This window comes from Heliangelus exortis, chromosome 1 (genome assembly GCF_036169615.1).
Source record: "Heliangelus exortis chromosome 1, bHelExo1.hap1, whole genome shotgun sequence".
Taxonomy (NCBI): domain Eukaryota; kingdom Metazoa; phylum Chordata; class Aves; order Apodiformes; family Trochilidae; genus Heliangelus; species Heliangelus exortis.
In genome coordinates this window covers 179,256,900-179,277,852 of record NC_092422.1, presented here as the reverse complement: position 1 = coordinate 179,277,852, position 20,953 = coordinate 179,256,900, and the positions used below count along the sequence as shown (strand labels likewise).

The window sequence follows — 20,953 nt, the reverse complement described above, 5'->3', positions numbered from 1 at the left end:
AGTTTCAGCTTCTGATCTGGGACTCTGACACTTTTTTTAGCAGGATGGACTAGTGAATACACTGATCTACACCCTGAATTTACTGCTGTTGCATTCCTTAGGAAACTGGCAAGATCCAACATGGTGCTCCTCTTTTCCCCCAACTAGAAAACTAATTCCACACTACGACTATGTTACACTTACTGTATCACAAAGACCTTGGTCTAAAAGTGGAGCAGTACATTCTGATATGCATATATTCATCTGACTGCTTTACCTGATTAGGACCTAGACTTTGGAAATAAAGCAGTTCTGGAGCTCAGACTTCCTTTCCTAAATAGGTATGAAGTATCTTAAAAGCACACAACTCACAATGAAGACTGAGAAGTCTGAGAAATTATTTTAGACTTCAACATAACCTGAAGAGTCACTGGATGATACTCAAGTGTTGGTGTGAAGAGTATGGTAAGAGCCCAGGCCACAGCAGCAGCCTCCTCTCACTTTAGCTGGAAACCTGGGAGTTCCCATCACATCTACAAAAGAAAAACAACGTAGCCTTTCATGTCAGTTTCATCAAAAGAATATGCAAGGTTGTTCATTAGGATGCTTAAAAGGCTTCTTTTAATCAGTGAAGATTCTCCAGCTACAGAATTCCTTTAAGTGCAGACACCTGTAAGATCAAGGCAGCCAAATTACCAAGAACTGAGAGAGCTGTCTCTGAAGATAAAAGCCAGAAAATGAAACTTGGTAGTCTGAACAAAATTCAAATTGAAGTTTTTACTGAAGACATGAATAGACAATTTGTTTCAGAGTAATGGAGATAATGCTCTGCTTTTATTTTCAGAAGAGGAGCTCTTCCCTCCCCTCCCATGTTGCAACCATCAGAAGAGGCTGAGAACTTAGGATGCCTTCTAATGAATAATTTTGCAACTGTATGCATACCTTTTTTTTTTTTTTTTTTTTTTTTTTTTTTTTTTTTTTTTTTTTTTTTTTTCCCCTCTAACTTCACACTTTGCAGATACCAAAATTCTTATTATATAAATACCCACAGCTTTCCAAGGTCTGATAGATCCAAAAAAGCATTTTCTCTGCTTGGCTGTGAATCACTACCCACTTTCACACACAGTAAATATTGAGTGTATTTGGTAGAACATACCTGAAATCTGATGCAATCTGGTTTTAGAAGCCTTTTAAACTAGGCATTCCTAACAGGTTAAGTTGTTCTGCTGTCTCAATACTGCATAAATTATGCCACACTCCCTTCAAAGATAAGCATGCTTATATGGCAGATCCTTCAAGAATTTACATAGATGTTTAAGGCAAATGAATTTTTTTACCTGATGTGGAAGCTGTTTCTATCACACCAGAACACCTCTGACATGGTCCTTGCAGGACATCAGCCATCATTACCCCCCCTTACAGTTTTGTTTAAAGTCAAAGCCTGAGAAAATTACTTGCTTGGTCATTTGGGAAATTACCCAACTCATCTCTGTTGTTATTAAGAGTCCATGAGAGGAAAGTGATCTCTGTTACTGTAGCCAGAATACCTACCTCACCTCAGTAAGGATGATACTGCCTGCCACAGCAGGAGAACATCAGGTCCTTGAACCAGTGCCTCTATGTCAGCTCAGTCCTGGAGTAAGAAAATGGGCACTACAGCAAAATCTCAGGGGCTAAATTCAGGACAAAATTAACAGTTGAGAAAGAAATTTTATTTCAAGCTTCTAAGGGGGTATTACAAACAATAGAGAATAAAAACATTAAAAACTATTTAAAAAGTAACTGTCCCTTTAAAATAAAGATTCAAGCAGGTTTAACAATGAAGTATGCTATTCAATGAAATTTTAAAAAAAGATTTAGAAAGTATTGGTTTTGCTGTATTTGCTAATCCTTTATAAAAAAGCTGGGCATAAATACTTCGTGCATTCATATGCATTATTTGGTGTTTCATATTATATAACTTGGTACAGTATTTAAGGTATCACTGCAAAAGAGTTCAAACACAGTGCATTTATAAATAATGGAGTCATTATAAATCACATTGCAAACATACCTTGCCATTTTCATTGTTACAAATTCAGTATCTCAGTGAAGGTAGGAATAAAGTAGCTACAACAATCAGTATCTTGACTTTATTTTTTTTCTTTTTAATATAAAAATGCAGTTCTTGAAACCCACCCTCCATCTTCCCCCTGCCCAAACATAATGCTTTACTTCTTAAAAATAAAAATAAAGTACTAATTCTATATACATCACATGTACCATACAAAAATGTATCCAAAGTTTCTATTGCTACCAAAGTGTTCTAAATTAAAAGTTACATAAATCCCCTCCTTGGAAACAGAAGATTACAAGTTACAAAAAAATCAAATTACACACAAACCATCAAGTTATTTTATACAATTTCCAATACATTTTTCTCCCAAAGCAAGTTGTCTTCTCATGTGCCTGTATAAAAATGCATATCAATATATTTGTCAATTTTATTTTTCATTATAAAGCAAATTAATACATTTTCTACAATAAATAAAACACAGGGAGGCACACATATCAACAAATTTAAATCAATGGGAGACAAATGGGATATGGTTTTGAAAGAAATAATGTGCTTGCAGGCTTTAAGCCAGGTTTGTTTAAAACAAAAACAATCTTAAGTTATTTTGGGCAACAATGGAGTGTTTTTGGTGATTTGCAAGTGATGTACATAGCATAATTTTTTGATGTCTTTCCCACAAAGTACCCTCCAAAATAATGCAACTTCCTGTCTTAAAATACATATTTTTAACTGTAAATTTACATCAATCTTAAATACGTGGTACTTTGTGCAAAGAGCAACAATTTACACAAACATTCAGAAGTCTTTTTCAGAAGCTACAGACCAAGGAAGAAATGATACAAGCAGCACCATACTGTATATGATTTAGGCAAACATATATTTGATGCCATTTTGATATTAGGCTTTAAGATCCACTAAACACCTTAAGCTGGAAGATGGTGCTTAGGTAACTTAACCTCAAAAAGAAAAAAAGAAGCACAGAAACAAAAACCAACTCCCTCCCCAGCAAAATTATAAAAGGAATTAAAGAACTACTTCTAAAATCAGAATAAGTTAAGTGTTGAATATACATTTATGTACAATTATGAACACTATGAACAAGACATTTTAACAGGTTTAGTGGAAAATCCTCCAAACTACATCACGATAAAATCATTAATCAATATGGCAATGGTGATTTAGAAGAATTGCTCAACTATTTCAAGTTTGCAGAACTCAGCCACTGAATCAACAATAAAGGGGTCATATCTTCAATACATTCTTTTAGACAAAGAGGTTCATTAGTACAATTCAAGTCTTTCTGGGATTTTTCATGCGTTGGTAGAATCTCTGTTAGTCAATGTCACTGAAGTCACTGACTGGTTCTCCATGGACTCGACTCAGGTGATTCATAGCACGATCAAAAGCAATTCTTACTGCTTTTCGTATGCTTGAGTTACGCCCCTCCATCATTTTTAACTTGTCTATGGTCTCATCTATCCCAAGGGGAACCATTTTGGATTTGGGAAGCCACTGCCTGTAAGAAAGGGTAAAGTAAGTATGTTAAATATAGATTAAAATCAATCAAGAAGTGTGTGCAGAACTGACAGGGCTCCTATAATAGTGTTTCCCATACAGCAGCTCAGTGTTACCATCTGACATCAAGTGACAAAGTTCCTTCTCGGATAGTACTTACTTGCCTTAAATATTCTAAGAACACAAAACATTAAGAAGGCTCCTTCCATAAAACAAAGAATACATTTTAATTCAATGACTGATATTAAGTATCAACTGGAAAAATAAGCGTGAAAAACTGATGTAGCTTAGCATAAGAGCAGGCAGCTGCAACTAACAATGAATGCTGCTTGAGATTCACTTCACTCAGCTTCTCTTCATTCTTTCATTTCCATTATTAGGAATTTGCAGGTGATGAATTATTACTGCATACTTAAGACATCTTGATTTGTTCTTTATGGGGAAAGCTAAACTGTCGCAGAAGTTCTCCCCAGTATACTTTTACCCTGCAGTATGAAATCCCATGTAGGATTTACAGTACTTCGTTGTTTTAAGCTCCATGAGTGCCAGTAATTGCTGGGCATAGAGCAGTGATAATGAAAAAAGCACTATGGCCCATTCTCCTAAGTTGAAGGAAAAGCATTTTAAATATTTAATTTAAAAGTATGAAGTAAATTCACTTAGTTTCTATAAGTTTTTATCTTAACCCTGATTTCTTCATCAGGAATTAGTACTTTTTGATAAAGTGTTCTAAACTACAATCCTACTGTACTGAAACAAAAAAAATTTGAAGTCAGTACAAGGATACAGATAGAACAGTAAAGAACAGTGACATCAGAATGATAAGCAGCAATCTAATAGTTATCAGTTTTAGCACATATCAGAGAAAAGTTGTAAGACAGTATTATTTAAAAGAAAGCTTGCCAAGTCTTCCAGATGCATATGCTGAAGGAGAAGAAATAAATATAACTATTTGAACAGCAATCCATAGGTGACAGAAACTGGTATCACAGACAGAAGATGACATATACCCTGCAAATGAATGAAAATCATAGATGTGTTCAGAAGTGAGCAAGAAGTGAGTTAGAGCAATAAACGCATAAAGAAGGTCATGAAGAAGTACCAATTAATTAAGAAAAAAATTGAAGAATAGAGGAGGCAAGAGCAGATAAAGTATTGTGATTATGCCAAAGGATCTACAGGGACAGAGAAGAAAAAAATCAGTTCTAAATCTCAGGCAAGAAGTTATTTAGGTGTCAGCTTTGTGGGACAGTCTGGAGAATGGCAGCATTTCTACACACCACATCTGCTCAATAGGAAAATGCTTTCTGAAACTGTAACCAAATTCAAAAGTAAAATTGAGATATTAAAAAAAAAAAAAAAAGGTTTCAAGCTAGTTTGAGCTATGTGGAAACCTGAAGAGAAGATGGATTAAGAAAAACATAGGAAGGAAATTTTTCCTTTCATCAAGTTGAAAAATATTATATTCATATCAAGTTGAAAAGCTTCCATATCTGGTAAAAATTCGAAACCCAACCAAATGAAAATACACCAAAAATCCCAAACAAAACAAAATCCAAAACCCTTACCAAAAGAAAAATAATAAAAATAGATAGAGGATGAGAATATTTTATTGTGTGAATTATCTCTTCAGACTCCACACAGAATGCTGCTGATACTGAAAGAATTGAAAAAAGGGAAGATTTAATGAAAAAATGTAGAAAGGGCTGAGAACTTCAAATGCGAGTGTTAATAAAGTATTGAACTCAAGATGTTAAAAATATAAAGAGAATGCATTTGAGCAGACTGGAAAAAAAAACCACAAACACGGTCATCTAGAAAGTAATGATGGAGGCTTATACAGATAAACATTAAAGACTTTACCATTTAAAAATCTGTTTAGACAAAGAAGCAATTTTATCAGGTCAATAAATTCAACTAGATTGTAAATAAAATCAAAAGACCATTTAAGCACATATAAAACTGACCATAAAAAGGATCTTACAGTGGTGTTAAGCCTTGCTTCCAGAACAGACTCAAATATGAAATTTTGACATTACAGTTGATATATCCATAGGAAAGATATCCATGGCAAGATAATGTTTCAATTTTGTTTTAGACTAAGGGCACAGTTTTTAAAATTTTATGTCACTTAAATCATACGATATTTTACAATAACATACCAACTTCTTTTATTGTCAAAAAACAGTACTAAGAAGAGTTTCTCATCTGATTTGGTCTGCATTTGCTCTCCAATTTTCAGTACATCCAGAGGTGGCACTGGTATAGTAACACCATTGTGATGGCCAGCAACACGAGGCATCTTAGGGTCAATAATCTATAAAAGAGAAGAAAGGACAGTTCCAAATTTTTAAACTGCATCATTTATCTTAAGGAGGTATTGCAAGTAAAAGTTAATGGGAAAAAAAAAGACTCATACGTTAAACAGCCACTGCACATAAGTTGGTTTTGTGTTACACACAACTTCCTTCTTGACATTAGCTGAATAGGCATAATGGAGGCAGAACAGTAGATTTAACTGAAAAAACTACCTCTCAAGCATTTTTCACTCATCAGTTCTTCTTAAAGTCACATTTGAACTTCACTTAGTACAGCTCTGCAGACTGACAAGCAGATTTCAAGTTCAAGAAAGTTTAATAAGGATTTCTAAAAGCTGTAACAGGCCTCAAATTTGGGGTTTTGAATTTCAGATGCCTTAAAGAAGCAACCTGCAATGAAGTAAAATACTTGTTTCTAAAAATACAAGCCCCACACTAAAAATCTGGTGAAAAAAACATCCTCTAAACAAGCAAAGAAAACCTCCAGAAAATAGGAAGTCATAGGTTTCTTTCAAGTATCTTGCATATCCAAATTGAAGACTCAGTTTTCAGCAAAACATGCAGTTGCAATCACAAATTCTTTACGAAAAAGGCTGGGGGAGGGGAGAAGACATGGCAAACATTAAACTACTCAGGCTGATGGAATGACTCATGGCATTATTAAATGATTTTCTACCAAAAAGCAGTTATGTTCCTCTGTGCCTGTTCTACCCATCTCTTTACCCTACAAATTCTTGTTCTTTTTCTAGCATCCACACCAGCACTAATCTTAATCCACAGTGAACTGATTAAGGGAATCAAAGCTAATGCTGTGGTGAGTCTGTAGAAAATAGGAGAAGAACTTCTTTTCTTGACTGAGGCTTAATTCCTTAATCAACTCATCATACATGAAGAGATACATCAGGTCTGACATAAAGGAATGGGCAGAAAAGGAGCCCTTTGATCACAGTCAGCCTAAATCTAACACTAAATTTCCAACACTATCTGAAAGACAATCAAATAATGAAATATTCAGCATCTGTCCAAAGAGTGTTTGAGTCACCCATTGAGGGCACTAGAAGTGCCCTGCATCTCACCTCCACAGACTTTAACCTGACTGTATGATTACATTTCTTGAAGTCCCCAGAGCACACCTGTTAGAACAGTCATGACTGTCCAGTCTATTACGTAAATCAAGCTATAAACTCAGATGTCTAAAGACAAATACTTTATCTACAGTATTTTCTCTGCAGGCTCTCACTTAAGCATAACTGAGTGTACTTCTCCTTAAAATAACATGGGCATTAAGCTTCCAGTGCATCATTTGTAAGTGGATACAATGATTTGATTTATTCCAACCCTTAAGTTCTTTTATACTTTAATGAACTGAAGAATCAGAGTATTTTTATACTCCTTTTACAGCAGAAAGTATCTCACAGTTCCAACACTAATGATATTTATCAAATGCCTATTCAGCTGATCAGTTACATATATTAGAGAAACAAAGACTATTGAGAGAAGTGTTCTGGTTTTGGCTGAAAGAGTTAATTTTCTTCATAGTAGCTTGTTTGGGGCTGTGTTCTGGGTCTGTGAAGGAAACAGTGTTGGTAATACAGAGACCTTTAAGTTGGCACTGAGCACTGCTTACACACACTAAGGCTGTTTCTGCTTCTCACACCAACCCACCAGTGAACAGAGTGGGGTTGCACAGGAAGCTGGGAGGAGACACAACTGGGACAGCTGATCTCAACTGACCAAAAAGATATTCCATACCATAAGACATCACACTCAGCAATATAAAGCTGGTGGAAGAAAGAAGTGAGGGACAACTGGAAGGGTATCATTTCTCTTCCCAAGTAAACATTGTGCGTGTTGGAGCCCTGCTTTCCTGGAGATGGCTGAACACCTCCTTGCTGATGGGAAGAAGTGAATTAATTCCTTGTTTTGCTTTCCTTGTGTGTGAAGCTTCTGCTTTACCTGTTAAAACTGCCTTTATCTCAATCCATTATTTTTCTCACTGTTACTCTTCCAGTTCTCTTCCCCATGCCACTGGGGGGAAGTGAGAAAGCAGCTGGATGGTGCTTAGTTGTCAGTGGGGTTAAACCATGGCAACAACTATTTCACATCTCAAAAGATGGGTATGGTAGTAAAGATTATTGAATCAACATCTGATATTGCAACAATTTTACAAACTGGGTGCATTGTAAAAGGGCATAATAATCCACCTTCATTCACCCTGAATGGGAGTTTATCAATTACTTTAAGTTCATGCACCCATATTTTCAGATCAGATACAACTGGTGTACTGACAGGAGCCTGTGTACTTACCAGAGCTGGGTAGGAGGGATATCCACTGCATTTGGCCCATACTACTTTCAGAGGCTCAAGAACAGATGTTGCAGCATCAGTTGAAATCCACATACTGCTATGTCCAACTTCTAAGAACAAATAACAATATAAAATGAAAATGTTAAAAACCAAAACTTTAGACAAGTTGCAGTTGCTTCGTCATCAATATCTCATAATCATTAGAATCCAAATAGCAACTTTCATGTAAATACCAATAAAAACCAGGTAATATGTTCATAACAGTTCTTTACTCCAAGCCTACAGACAACGACGTTTTTGATCACTTCTAGGACTAACATATCTTAAAACACCTCAATTCTCAGAAAGCAAGTGTGTGCAAAATTCGAGTAAGCCTTCCCCTCTGAATAAATTCCAAAACAAACTCAGAATTATGGTACTCCAAATAACCAGTTTCTTCTGAAATCACAAACCTATCATTGGTATTGCAGATGCAAGTTGCATGGTATACTTCCAAAGTGTAGGATATTCACAGGAGGATTAGCATCTGATAACTTAAAATGCTGGCCTGATACACCTTTATATTCATATACATAAATTCTAATCTGCCTTTTCATTTCTATTTATTTACGGCAACACTAAAGGAACTAGGGGCAGCAAAAGTAGGAAAAAGGTAAAGTTCACAAGCTGTGAAGATGAGGAGACACTTCTTGTATGGGAAACACGGTACTAACATAATTCAGAGGCTACAATACAACTTCTTTTTTAGCAGTAAGATAATACTTGATAGAAGTAGCTCTCTAAATGCCAAAATACAATTTATTCCCCAAATCTTTCCAATCTACTCCCGTTTAAAATGGGAAATGCTTATTTTTAATGAAATGTAGCATGCAGATATACATTCTATATCAGCATTATAAACAAGTACCAGGAAAGTAGTTTCAAAACTTGTAAGAGTTGAAATAGCAAAAAAAGTCTTAAAGTGACCACAAGCACACAGAAAACAATGGACAACTATTCTCTGCAATATATTTTAAGTCAATTTTAAGCCACACCCTAATTCATTCAGTTGTAATTTAATCCATAATGGTACCAACATCTCAAGAAAACACTTCATTGGAAAATCTAGAGATTGACAACTATGTAACATCAGTTATCAAAATGCAATAGTTCATGGTAACTTGCCATGTTGTTATAAGTTCTACTATAGGTGTGGATATCACAGAGAAGGAGAAACAAGTACAATTCTTCTGGCGTCTTTAAGACCTTGAACAAATCTCTTAAAGAAAACTGGGATTGTTGCCACCAACCCCAGCAGGGCCTTCCAGGAGATCTTTAATGAGTGGATTCCATTTTACAAAAGCGAGAAAATAATTTGTCTTATTTATACTGTTTCTTGCACAATCTTGGAAAAACAGTTACTATATGTACTATTTTGTTTGTTTGTTCATTTCTGTGTATTTTTAGAGAGGTCATTCTAGGAAATTCTTTACTTTCTCATCAAAAGCCAGAATAGTAGGCTTAAGATTTATAAACTTAATAATATGCACAAATGCAGTACATGAAGGCAATGCTTACACTTCTTGGAGTATAGCTGAATACATAAAATACTGGATATTACAGAAATGCAAAACATTTCAATAGTATCAGAATAAAACAGAGCATTTGAACACAACAAAAAAAAGCAATTTAGGCAAGTTCTTTATTTGTCTGCTCTATTAATACTAATACGTTAAGTATTCATGTACCACTTAAGAAAGAGTCATGAAGGTTTAGATTCATGTATCCTGCATACACAAGACTATTTTGAAAAACAGATAGAGAATTATATCTGGTACACAAAAACAGCATTAAGTCCTCCTCTGCAGGACAGTTAATAAGAAAGAAAAGAAACCTCTTTTATTCTCAGCTGCAGAGTTGATATGAAAAAAAGAAAATGGTATTTTAATGATAATTCAAAAGTCATTCACATTCTGACAGGATGCATGCAGCTAGATTCCCTGAGAGACTTTTCAGGTGGATAAGCACTAGGGAAGAGTCTCGGAATTTTTCCTATTCAGAATTTATTCAGTATGGTGATAGGGGTTTACTATGCTAGGACATATGGTTATAGTAGGCTTTGTTTTACAACATAAAAACCCCTTTGTTTCCTCAAGCTATGAGACAAAATTAGTTTGTCAATCAGGACAATGTATTGCTTAAGATTTTAAATAACTACTCCTACTACTTTAAGGCACTTTCATCTTCAAAAGCAGAGCTAAAAACTTCAAATACATTATCTACATATTTTACAGTAAGGAATGTGAGCTCTTCATAGGCCTGTTTTATTTTAAACCAAAAACTTCAGCCACAAACAGGACAGCCTACTTTACTGAAAGATGACCAGATTAATAGTCCAGAGTACTGTTTTCTTTTTATTTTTTTTTATTTACAGATGAAACTTTAACACCTAAATCTGCAGACAAATCCACTGACACCAAGCATATTTCAGCTTCAAAACTACTGCCATCCAAGAGGTGACTGTGGTATCTGCAGTATAGATGGATCATTCTTTAGCACAAATGATAAATCGAGACCTTCCTTTTACCATGTAACTCTTGGGTGGACAAAATGTTCTCTCTGATGGCAATGTTAGCTGTGTCCAGGCCACGCAGAAAGGAAAGTTACTTTTTTAAGTCAAATACCCCCTCCCCCCTCTTGCTCACCAGTCTGATGTGACTGAAGGGAAAGACAGTATCTACATCACTTGAAAAAATCATCACCAAATTGACAACAAGGGGGATCAACTCACAGGACAAAGAACTGAAAATTGGGACAAAAAGCACAAGAAAGCCTGGGAACAGGAGACCTAGATAAGAACCCAGGATTAGGGAACAAGGAATAGCCAGGCACAAAGACTGGGCAAGGTTCAGGAATGACAGGCAGAAGAACATGTTGCCACTTCAACACAGCAACTACCTGACCCTATAAAGGAACCCAAGACCTACAAATCTCAGCACATCTCTGTAATGCAGCAGCTGTCAATGAAAAATCATTCATAGCACGTGTATACTCATCTTCAGTCCCCTTGCACATGAAGGACAAGCTCTTATGTACAGATAACCCTATTTGAGAACAGAAAAAATCCTACCAAGCCCTCAGTTTTAGACATAATTCTGAGTCACTCATGAAACTTTAATCCATCCTCTGTATTTATACTGTTTGTATTACTTCTGAATTAATAATATAATCTTCATATTTCAATATAGAACATATTTTTCCATAATACTCCTAATCTGTCCAATGAGCAGACTTGGATCTAAAGCATATCTCAGTCTCAGACAACAAAAATGCTGAACATGGCAGCAATATAACAGAAAACCATATATCCTAATTCACTTGGCTTTGTGGTATCAACAGTACTTGTGACACTGAGTTTGAGCAACTGTATTTCAGTATGTATAAACTACAATGATTACATCCATTTATCACTGCAAAACTGAATCCCATCACAACTGCAGTATTACAACATCCCATACCATAGATGCTGAACCAGCACCTTGGAAATGGAAACAAGATATTCCTTGGACCTCAAGATAGCATAACTCTAAGCACTGTGTTTGTTTATAAAACATACACACTCTCTGAAACGCAACTGTTTAAGATGTTTTGCCAAGAATGAACAAGTCTTTAATTTTCTTCATAAGATCTAGGGTTTTAAGTTCCAGTTTTGCACAGAATGTAAGCAGTTTTCACTCCTAGTTAGTAGTTCTTCTTGATCTGCTGAGCTAGCAGGGTGCAGAAGGCAGCTGAAAAAGCTTAAATTAGACAGAATATCTAGTGATATATAAAATATTGTTGTTAAATATTATTTGCTTCTCTTTTTAGGAAGCTGTAGAATGTATCTGAAGAGACAGAATTCATTAAAAGAGATCAAGGAGAGTTCTGAAAAAACAGGCACAGGAATTTAAAGTCAAAATTGTTAAATATAAGACTACCCAGGACAAAGTGTTAGAGAAAAGAAAGACACGAAAGAGTCTTGGACACAGAACATCCAGGATGTGCGGGAGAAGAGTTGTAAGGTCAGGAACTAAGGACAGGCCTGCTAGACACCACAAGGCTGATAGCTAACTTCAGCATGGGAACACTGTATTACACAAACACAGTTCTACTTACAGAAGAGATGACCTACGTAAATCTTGTACTGCAATTAAAATATTGAAACAGGTGGGAAATGTATCAACATAGCTACTTCCCTAAAATAACTACTGAGTAGTTATTTTAGGGAATATTTACTAGTTATAGTAACTTACTATATTCTAAATTCCTAGAAGTTTCCACTTCTTCCCAATTTCAAATTTTTCCTGAATTGAAGCAGACCATGTGTTATCCATCTGTCAACACATTTATGCAGAACAGTGCATGAGGAGTAAATGCTACGCCAAAGAGTGCAACAAAGAAAAAATACTGGCAGAACCACAAACAGCCCTTCAGGCTAAGTCTTGCTTGTAGTTGCTTGATCACTTTAAGTAACACACTTTATTTAAAGTCTTTCTCAAATAAAGCCTTTAGAGTCAAAAGCAGAAACCAGTGCTTCTGCAGTACTATCAACACTATCAGAAAGTTTGAAGTATTTTAGCAGCAAAAGAAAGAATGCTAGAATCCGTCAAAATGGACAAAATTATCATTAGACATTATTATCAAGAATACAATTATTTATAGTTACCAGCTGCAATTCTTGCTGCTTTGGCATAGTTTCCATTTTCAATGCACGATATCAATTCACTTCGGTCTTCCAGTGTGTGTCTTCGAATAAGTGCAGGTTTACCTTTACCACACTTTGGTAGGCTGAAACTACAAAAGTATTAATATTAAAACTACTACTTGATAGTTAACGTTATTCACTATAAATCAAAACCCTGAAAAAGAATTTAAAATTCATCAGTACACAGTAAAACCAGAGCAGCAAACTGTAACAAACTTTATGTAACAAACAGCAATATAAAAGCCAAACCCAAGATTGTTTTAATGCACAGAATTACCTGGTTATCAGCAAAAGACAAACAATATGCAACTGCACCCTGACTGCTGTACAAGTTACACATACACAAATGATAGGAACTCCTTTGTCTCCAGTGTTACAGTGGATACTGGTTCAAAGGAAAATATGCTAACTCTGCTCCAGTTGCCCCATTACAAAGGAAACTATGTTTTCTCTTTCATTTTTCCCTACAGATTTAAGTCTTTCAGTTGTGGAATGTCTATACACAAAATGGGATTTTTCTTTAAGAGATCACAGAATCTGATCAGCAATTGTTCTATATTCTCAATTTATCCCATCTATAAGAGATGTTATGTCAAATTCTGCTTCTGAAAGCCTGTTTGACCCGACCATTCCCTTTGACAGTTTTATACCTATCTTGAACAATAAATAAAGATGCCTTTTCCTCTCTAACAGATTTATCCTATCTTCCTAGTACAATCCATCCTCATAGCCTCCGACTGGACACCGCTACCATTTACCCAGAGATTAGCCTGCTTTTAGAAGTTTTTGCACCATTGGTGATGAAGAAATATTTATCAGTGGCAACAGGTGACCATTCTGACAGTCCTATCTTCAACAACAGGCTTCACAAACACAAGGTCAATAGCTGGTATACAGGTATTATCACCCCTGCAGTAACTAGCCTGTACTGCAAATCACAGATGGATAATCCACAGCTCCACAGGTAGTGAATTCATTTGCTCTATGTACAAGATTCTTTGGAAATTGCTTCTCTCCCCCTCTCACCGAAATAAACACACTAATTTTTGGTGTTCAGGACTAGGAAGGTACTGTGAACACACACCCAACCTATACAGAGCAAGAGAAGCACAGTCAAGTATAAAGTGCCCAGACCTGCAATAACTTGAATGAAACGAAAGAATACCAGCAATCCTAAAAGGTATCTCAAGTTTGACACAAAATGGAGAAAATAAAAATGTTTTTCCTAAAATTTATGCAATCCTCTGATGTGTGCCACAACCAATATAGAAATATATAGTATTTAGTCTCAGTTATATATTTACCTTGAATTACACAAAAGACTGTTACTAGATGAAATACTAGATTCTGATGCACAGCGGCGACGAGGTTCAACCTTTCTTCCTGGAGTGTCGTCTAATGCTCTCTCTTTATTACCATCTCCAAAACCATTTGACAAACCTACAGCATAACACAAAAATAAACTGCATCAAACTGCAAATCCCACCATTTGCATTAACAACTTTTTGTATTCACACATCGTATCATTATTGTCCTGTACTTCCAAGTACTTTGATGTGATGAAAAAACAGGAACACCAACAAAATATTTAATTTAAAGTAGAGTATTATAAATAGAAAGTTTGTGTAGTTAAGATTTTAAAGGTAGGATGGAAATTTAATTATAAAAAATTAAAGATTTTAATATGGAAAATGCCAAATAGAATATCAAATCAGTCTATGGATGTGATGTTTCCCACTATTAAGACAGTCAGGCTGTAGAAGCTGGGTAGAAAACAAAACAAAACAAACGAAAAAAGCTGCAAACTAGGCAGATTTACCAAGTCAACATAACACTCATTAGAATACAAAGTTGTAACACTGTGTCAAGAAATACCGAAAATACATTTCTATCACTGTGAAGTAAAGAGTGGTAGGGATTCCCTCACAACATTACCACATCTGTTTGCTGTGATCAACAATCAATAATTTTGCACATTACCGTTTTTTACTATTCTTTCCCTGGCACAAGCTTATATACATCCAAGGATATTATATTTTAATTTCATAATTGTAATGGAAACATAAAACCACTTTTCTATTACAAGCTACTGTTTGAATGACTGTCACCAATCCTGTTCTGCTAATTCACAAACAGTACACTTCTTACTAAACCATTCCCACATTTGATTAAAGATAGAAATTCAAGATTGGGTTCTGAAGACTTTCCCAAAAGGGATGGAGGCATTAGGACTAAAAATTATAAAAAGTAGAAAAAAACCCCTATAAACAAAACACCAAAAAAAGCCACCCCCCCAAAAAAAATCAGGCCCCCTCTTCCCCCAGACATGCTCAAGAATATCAACAGAAATTAACTGGGCTAAAGACAACACTACTAGCCTGCAATCAGCTACTGCAATATGTAAGATGACAAGCAAACAAAATTTTAATACAAATTCAATTAGCATATGTTTCATCACAATAAATTAAAGATTTTACCTCAGGCATACAAGCACCTTGGTTCTAATACCACGAGAAAAAGCTACCCATCCCACCCATCCTATTATCAGTCCTGAAGTTCATAATGATCCTTGCTCATTCAGACAATCAAATAAAGTTATATAACTTCATGTGGCTCTCTACAGAGTATTACACTGTAAGACAACTATGGCAGAAATCCCTTTATTAATTTCAGTCCAGTCTTGTACTATGTATGTTAAACATAACCTCCATTATGAGCCTAGTGACTTATTTGATTCACTAATGCAAGTTTTTAAGATTACAGTAAGCAAACTGTAGAATGGTCATTAGCAGAGGAAGAAAACTCCCAACCTTCGTCTGAAAATTAATGAGTATAAAAGTGCAAAAGCATTTAGAGCTTCTCAAACAGATTTCACTCTGTCTTGTGGAAGCATGAAAAACACAAGATGCAGGCTACAAACAGGAGCAATTTTCCCAAATATATCCATGAAACTCAGTTTATGCAATCTACTTTTCAGAAATTAAAAGCAATAGGTGTTATTTTTAAGAAAGACCTCACTTATTTTAAACAAAACACGCTCCTATCTAGTCACAGAGGCACCAGATACCAACTGACCTTGTTACTTGACAGAAAAAACACAGACAATACAATATAAGTGCTTTATGGTATCACCGACACAGAAAAGACTAAAAGATTTACATGCTGTAACTGGGAGTTTTTTTGTTTAAATGAATACAGAACACTTCCTCCCTTGAATCAATAAACACCCAATTTCCTGTAGCTACTAGAATAAATGAGATCAAAGAAGATCCCCATTTGCTTTAAAGAATTTGCATTTACTAAATTTTGCATATTACTAAGAATGTCAAATAAAGCAAATCCATGGAAGAAGTAACTCATCCTGCTTTAGCAGATTGGTAGCCTGAGTCAGCCTGCAACAAACCTGTATGAGCCTTTTATATTTTCCAAAACCTCACGATTTTGTTAGACCAGATGAACTTTCTCCAAAGTTTTAGATAGAAACTTTATTAGCTCAGGTTCTGAACTTCTTACTCATAGCCCCTCACCAACATCCTTGACTGAGAATCCTTCCCCCTCTCCCACTGCAAAAAAAAAAAAAAAAAAAAAAAAACCAAACAAAAAAAACCAACCCCAAAAAACCAAGTCTCGAACATCAAACTACAACCTTTCATTAGCAGTTGATTCCTTTTTATTTTCCTGTTTTTGATTTTCTTAAAAACGCAATCCACTCTCAGAGGCAGAAATCTGAAATTTTTCACTTAAAAAAGGAGTTCACAAATAGTGAAGTCTGCCACTGATCTTAAACGCAGGTTTACTGCCATTTCCAATCTTCAGCTCTAAAATTCAATTTACACAGGAAATTCAGTGCCATGCCAATTATAGCATACAAGACAAGTAACCATTTAAAAAATAAACACTAACAAGCAACTTAAACTAAGAAGAAAAAGAAAGTAAGCCAGAAATTATCAGCTCAGTACTTTTTCATTGGTTTCTTACTGTCCTGAAAGTTGTATTTATCAGAGGAAGTTTCAACTTTCTCAGCAGTGGCAGTTTATTCTTAAACTGCCATTAAAAGTTTCACTGGCTATCAACATCAAGGAAATTAGAATTTTGTTCCCTGTACCAAAATTAACTAAAGCAGGAAAAAGTGATCCTGGAAAGAAAGCAGAATTCTGGAAAAAATCACAAAGGAACTAAACTTATGACAGTCCAAGGAGCAGCATGCTCCACAAATGTACAAAATGCTGCTGCAGAATACAGAACTGTGCATTTCAGTCTGTAATCCCATCTTGCAGTTCTGCTGAAACAAAAATAAAGAAGCAGAACTTGTATAAAATTATTCTAAAGCAACTATATTATGCATAGCTCGATGCAAACCCAAGCATATCCAAATGTAAGACAAAATGTTGTGTTGAAGCTACAGCTGAAGAGCTGAAAAATGAAAACCATTAAATAATTTCAAACACTAAAGAAGTATAAGCATTCAAAAATTAACTGCATACAGTGCACCAGCTCTTAGTATTAGGTTCATTTTCTGAAGTAAGGATTAATCAAGCCCTGAGCTGCACACTTACTCCCCATCACTGATGTTAATCTTCATCAATACATATATCTTAATGAAAAAAAAAATGTCTATTTTATTAGAACTACATAAACGCACGAAAACAGGTAAAGCATTATTTTTGTATGCTTTACTTCTCCAAAGATTAAGACTGGTTTTTGGGGAAGGGAAGAGGATGGACAGATAAACTGATCTGCTCTCACAAAGCATGTTCTAGGAATAAGAATGCTGGGGCTGGTAAAAATCTGTGACCAATTTGTCTCACATACACTACAACATGTACAACTTTGTAACTTACGGAAATAGGGCAATATATTGAATGAAGAACATAGTTTCATATATGTCAAAGACTTCCTCCAACAGTGTTCATTTTTGTTTTGTTTTGTTTTAAGGATGGCTGGTGTTTCCAACATGGTCCAAAATAATTACTTCAAATGTAATTGTCTTTCTGCGTCCCAAATGATCATTTAATTGAATTCCATTCCATGTTGAGGATAATAGAAAATAATTAGGATCCAAAGATACAAATACCCAGCATGATATTAGTTAATATGAGAACCTGGAAGACAGTGAAAAAGCCATTAAGTCTCTCTGAAAGGAAATAGAGCTTTCAAATATATAAGCCATCCTTACACAGCAGTGTCCAGAGACAGTAAGAATGATACAAGTGTTTCACATATTCTAATTCTAATACTCCACTAAAGTCTTAAGCAGGGAAAAACTAGATTAAAAGTTTCATTTTGATTCAGTCCTCTTTCTTGAAAAAGAAAATACACACAAATCATTGAAAGCAGAGAATCCAATTTCCATGTGCATGATATCCATTGAGAACATGGTTTTGAAAAGTATCTAAAAATCCCTCCAGTAAGAGTAAGAGTAAGAAGGGGGGTAGCCCTAATTTAAGAGAATACTGGTATGAACATACCAGATAAAAGAACTGAGCTTTTAAAACTTGCTTAAAATTTGTCATGGCCACAGACAGCAAAGAAAGCCCAGTGTGAGCCAATGATGTAGCACCTACACACTTAAAAGCAGCAGCTTTCAAGACCCTAAACAGAAAACTTTAACTCTGTCAGCTTAAATTACACATAATGAATACAGTTTGGAGGTTCACTGAATAGTCAAGGTTTTATATGCTTCAGCAGAATACTTAGGAATTTATCCTTTAACTACTAATTTTCTTCAAAACCTGGGAATAAGTGTCTCCAACTGATCAGATGAAAGTTTTCTAAAACAGCTGAATCTAAACTGCACAACAGAAAGGAAAACTAATCAACATTTAGTAACTAGAGCTTCCACAAGATAAGGACTGTCTGTTGCTCTACATACTACAACAGGATCACTGTATTGTAGGATGACTTTTCAAGACATTAAAATATACAAGCAGAAGGCAAGTAATGGAGAAGTTTGAAAACATTCCAGAGAGATCTGAAAGGAAAAAAAGAACATACAAGCAGAAACATTTCTCAAAAAATTTTAAAACTTCTTCTAAAGAATATCAATTGTTCTAGTGATCTAAAAAGACTGAGGATAGAAGTAGTATAGTAGAAAATACCCTTAAAAAGTGTAAACACAAAACTTGGAAGAACTTAAAACTAACTGTACAAATTGAATTCTTTAGTCTGCTCTACTTTCTAAGATTTTTCACACGTAAAACACAGTTGATTGTAAAACACAAGACTTAAGTGCCTCAATCATACAGATCAACAGTATGTCATTCAAGGTCCAAGAAAGTCAGTACCAGTTAGGACCATGAACTTCTAATTATCTTGGGAAAAACTACTTATGAGGATTTAAGACCGGGATATTTTTTTTTCTGAATTATGCAGTAAAGCAAACTGTAAAGAACCTTAAGAAAAAAAATACTTTTTTACACATTTTCCATTTAAAGATTTTTATTTTCTCACCAACTGAATCCTTACATAAAAGAAAATTTGAAGAGTTATTAATAATTTAAGGATTATTTTCATTCTAAACTTACATAATGAAAAAGCATTTTAAGTACCTATATAAATATATTATAATATATCTATATAAATAATATAATATAATAATAATTATAATATATCTATATAAGTATAGATAAACCTATATCTAATATAAAACAACTAGCACCTAGTTTTTCAGAGCAGCCTAGCAGGACCTACAAAGGCAAGCTATTCAATTTCCTAAATGGAACTCACTTCTTTTTCTTAAATTACTATTTAAAGGATTTTATACAGAGATTTTGTCAACACATTTTTTCTTCTTTGAAAATAAATGTTTCCCTGTAGTTGTAAGAACAACTCCTGGACACGAAATCCAAAGAAAATAAAACAGATGGAAGGGTGAACTTCAGAACTATCTTACATAAGCATGTTCAGTTAAAAACCCAACCAACCAACCAACCAACCAACCAAAAACAAAAAAACATTTACTTTCCCCCCCTCCCTTATACAGCTATTTAGGTCTTAATTTGTGCCTCATTCTAGGACAGGGAATAGGAACTGGAACAGAAGTTGCCATCTAAAAGAAGGCAGAAATGTTTACCAGAGGTCTGTGACACTGGTGATGACACAGGACAATTCAGTAAACTACAATCCTTGAATTAGCCCATGATGAGCCATTAAGTTACCAAGCTACATTTTTGGATGTAATTTTCCAGGCTTTCTGTACCTTGAGAACTATTTCACATAAGGAGATGAAAACTTCTAAATTTTCCAATGACATGTTGTTAGAAAGTAACTTCTGAGTGACAGCTGTTATAACAGCTTTGAAGGGAGGATAAAAGAGAAGGAAGAGGAAAAAAAAAATGAGAGAAAGAAAATGGAGAGCAAGGGGAGTATTAACATGTTAGGAACTCATGGTCTGATGAAGCCAGTGACAACGTGATCAAGGAACACTGTTTTGGTACCAACATAATACAAGCAACTTTGTTTCAAGTATTTTACCTAGTCTCAGGTAATTCAAGTTTCACTGTATGGGATACCTTCTTATGTGTGTACATGTCCTCTATGCAACCCAAGAAACTACATCTGGGTACTATGATGATGAACACAGCAGAGAGCCACCAACTAAAAATGTCACAAAATATTAGGCTACATAGCTTAAAGAAATGTCCTGGTTGGAAAAAGACCTTTAAGATCACTGAATCTAACCATTAACCTAACTCTAGCATCCAGTGCTAAACTGCCTCCATACGCACCACATGTAGGCATCCTATAAATACCTTCAGGGATGGTCACTCAACCTGGGCAGTCTGTTCCAGTGCTTGACAACCCTTTCAGTGAAGAAGTTGCTTTTATTTACTCTAAACTTCCCCTGGTACAACCTGAAGGTCATTTTCTCTATCATTTGTTACTATAGAAGAGACCAACATCCACCTTGCTCCAACCTCCTTTCAGGTGGTTGTACAGAGTAGTAAGGTTTCTTGCCCCTCCTTTTCTCCAGACCATACAACAAAAGGTCCCTCAGTCACTACTCACAAGACTTGTTCTCCAGATGTCTCACCAGCTTTGATGTCCTAACTTGGA

The 20,953-nt window shown here is 35.2% G+C and overlaps 1 protein-coding gene across 10 annotated transcripts in view; it reads right to left on the bottom strand.

Annotated features, from left to right (window-relative positions):
- Nucleotides 1-1,669: 1,669 nt before the first annotated feature.
- The window catches only part of BRD1 (bromodomain containing 1), a 67,050-nt gene continuing 47,766 nt past the window's right edge, over nucleotides 1,670-20,953 (bottom strand). For 9 of the 10 annotated variants that reach the window (XM_071733817.1, XM_071733818.1, XM_071733819.1 and 6 more), the window contains 5 exons: nucleotides 14,203-14,338; nucleotides 12,860-12,987; nucleotides 8,176-8,285; nucleotides 5,713-5,867; nucleotides 1,670-3,551 (listed from right to left, as the gene is read on the bottom strand). In XM_071733817.1, the coding sequence (XP_071589918.1) occupies nucleotides 3,368-3,551; nucleotides 5,713-5,867; nucleotides 8,176-8,285; nucleotides 12,860-12,987; nucleotides 14,203-14,338 (713 nt within the window). In that variant the 3' untranslated portion in view covers nucleotides 1,670-3,367. Of the gene's footprint in view, nucleotides 3,552-5,712; nucleotides 5,868-8,175; nucleotides 8,286-12,859; nucleotides 12,988-14,202; nucleotides 14,339-17,831; nucleotides 18,001-20,953 lie in introns of those variants that run through there. The other variant, XM_071733826.1, reaches the window with a different exon arrangement.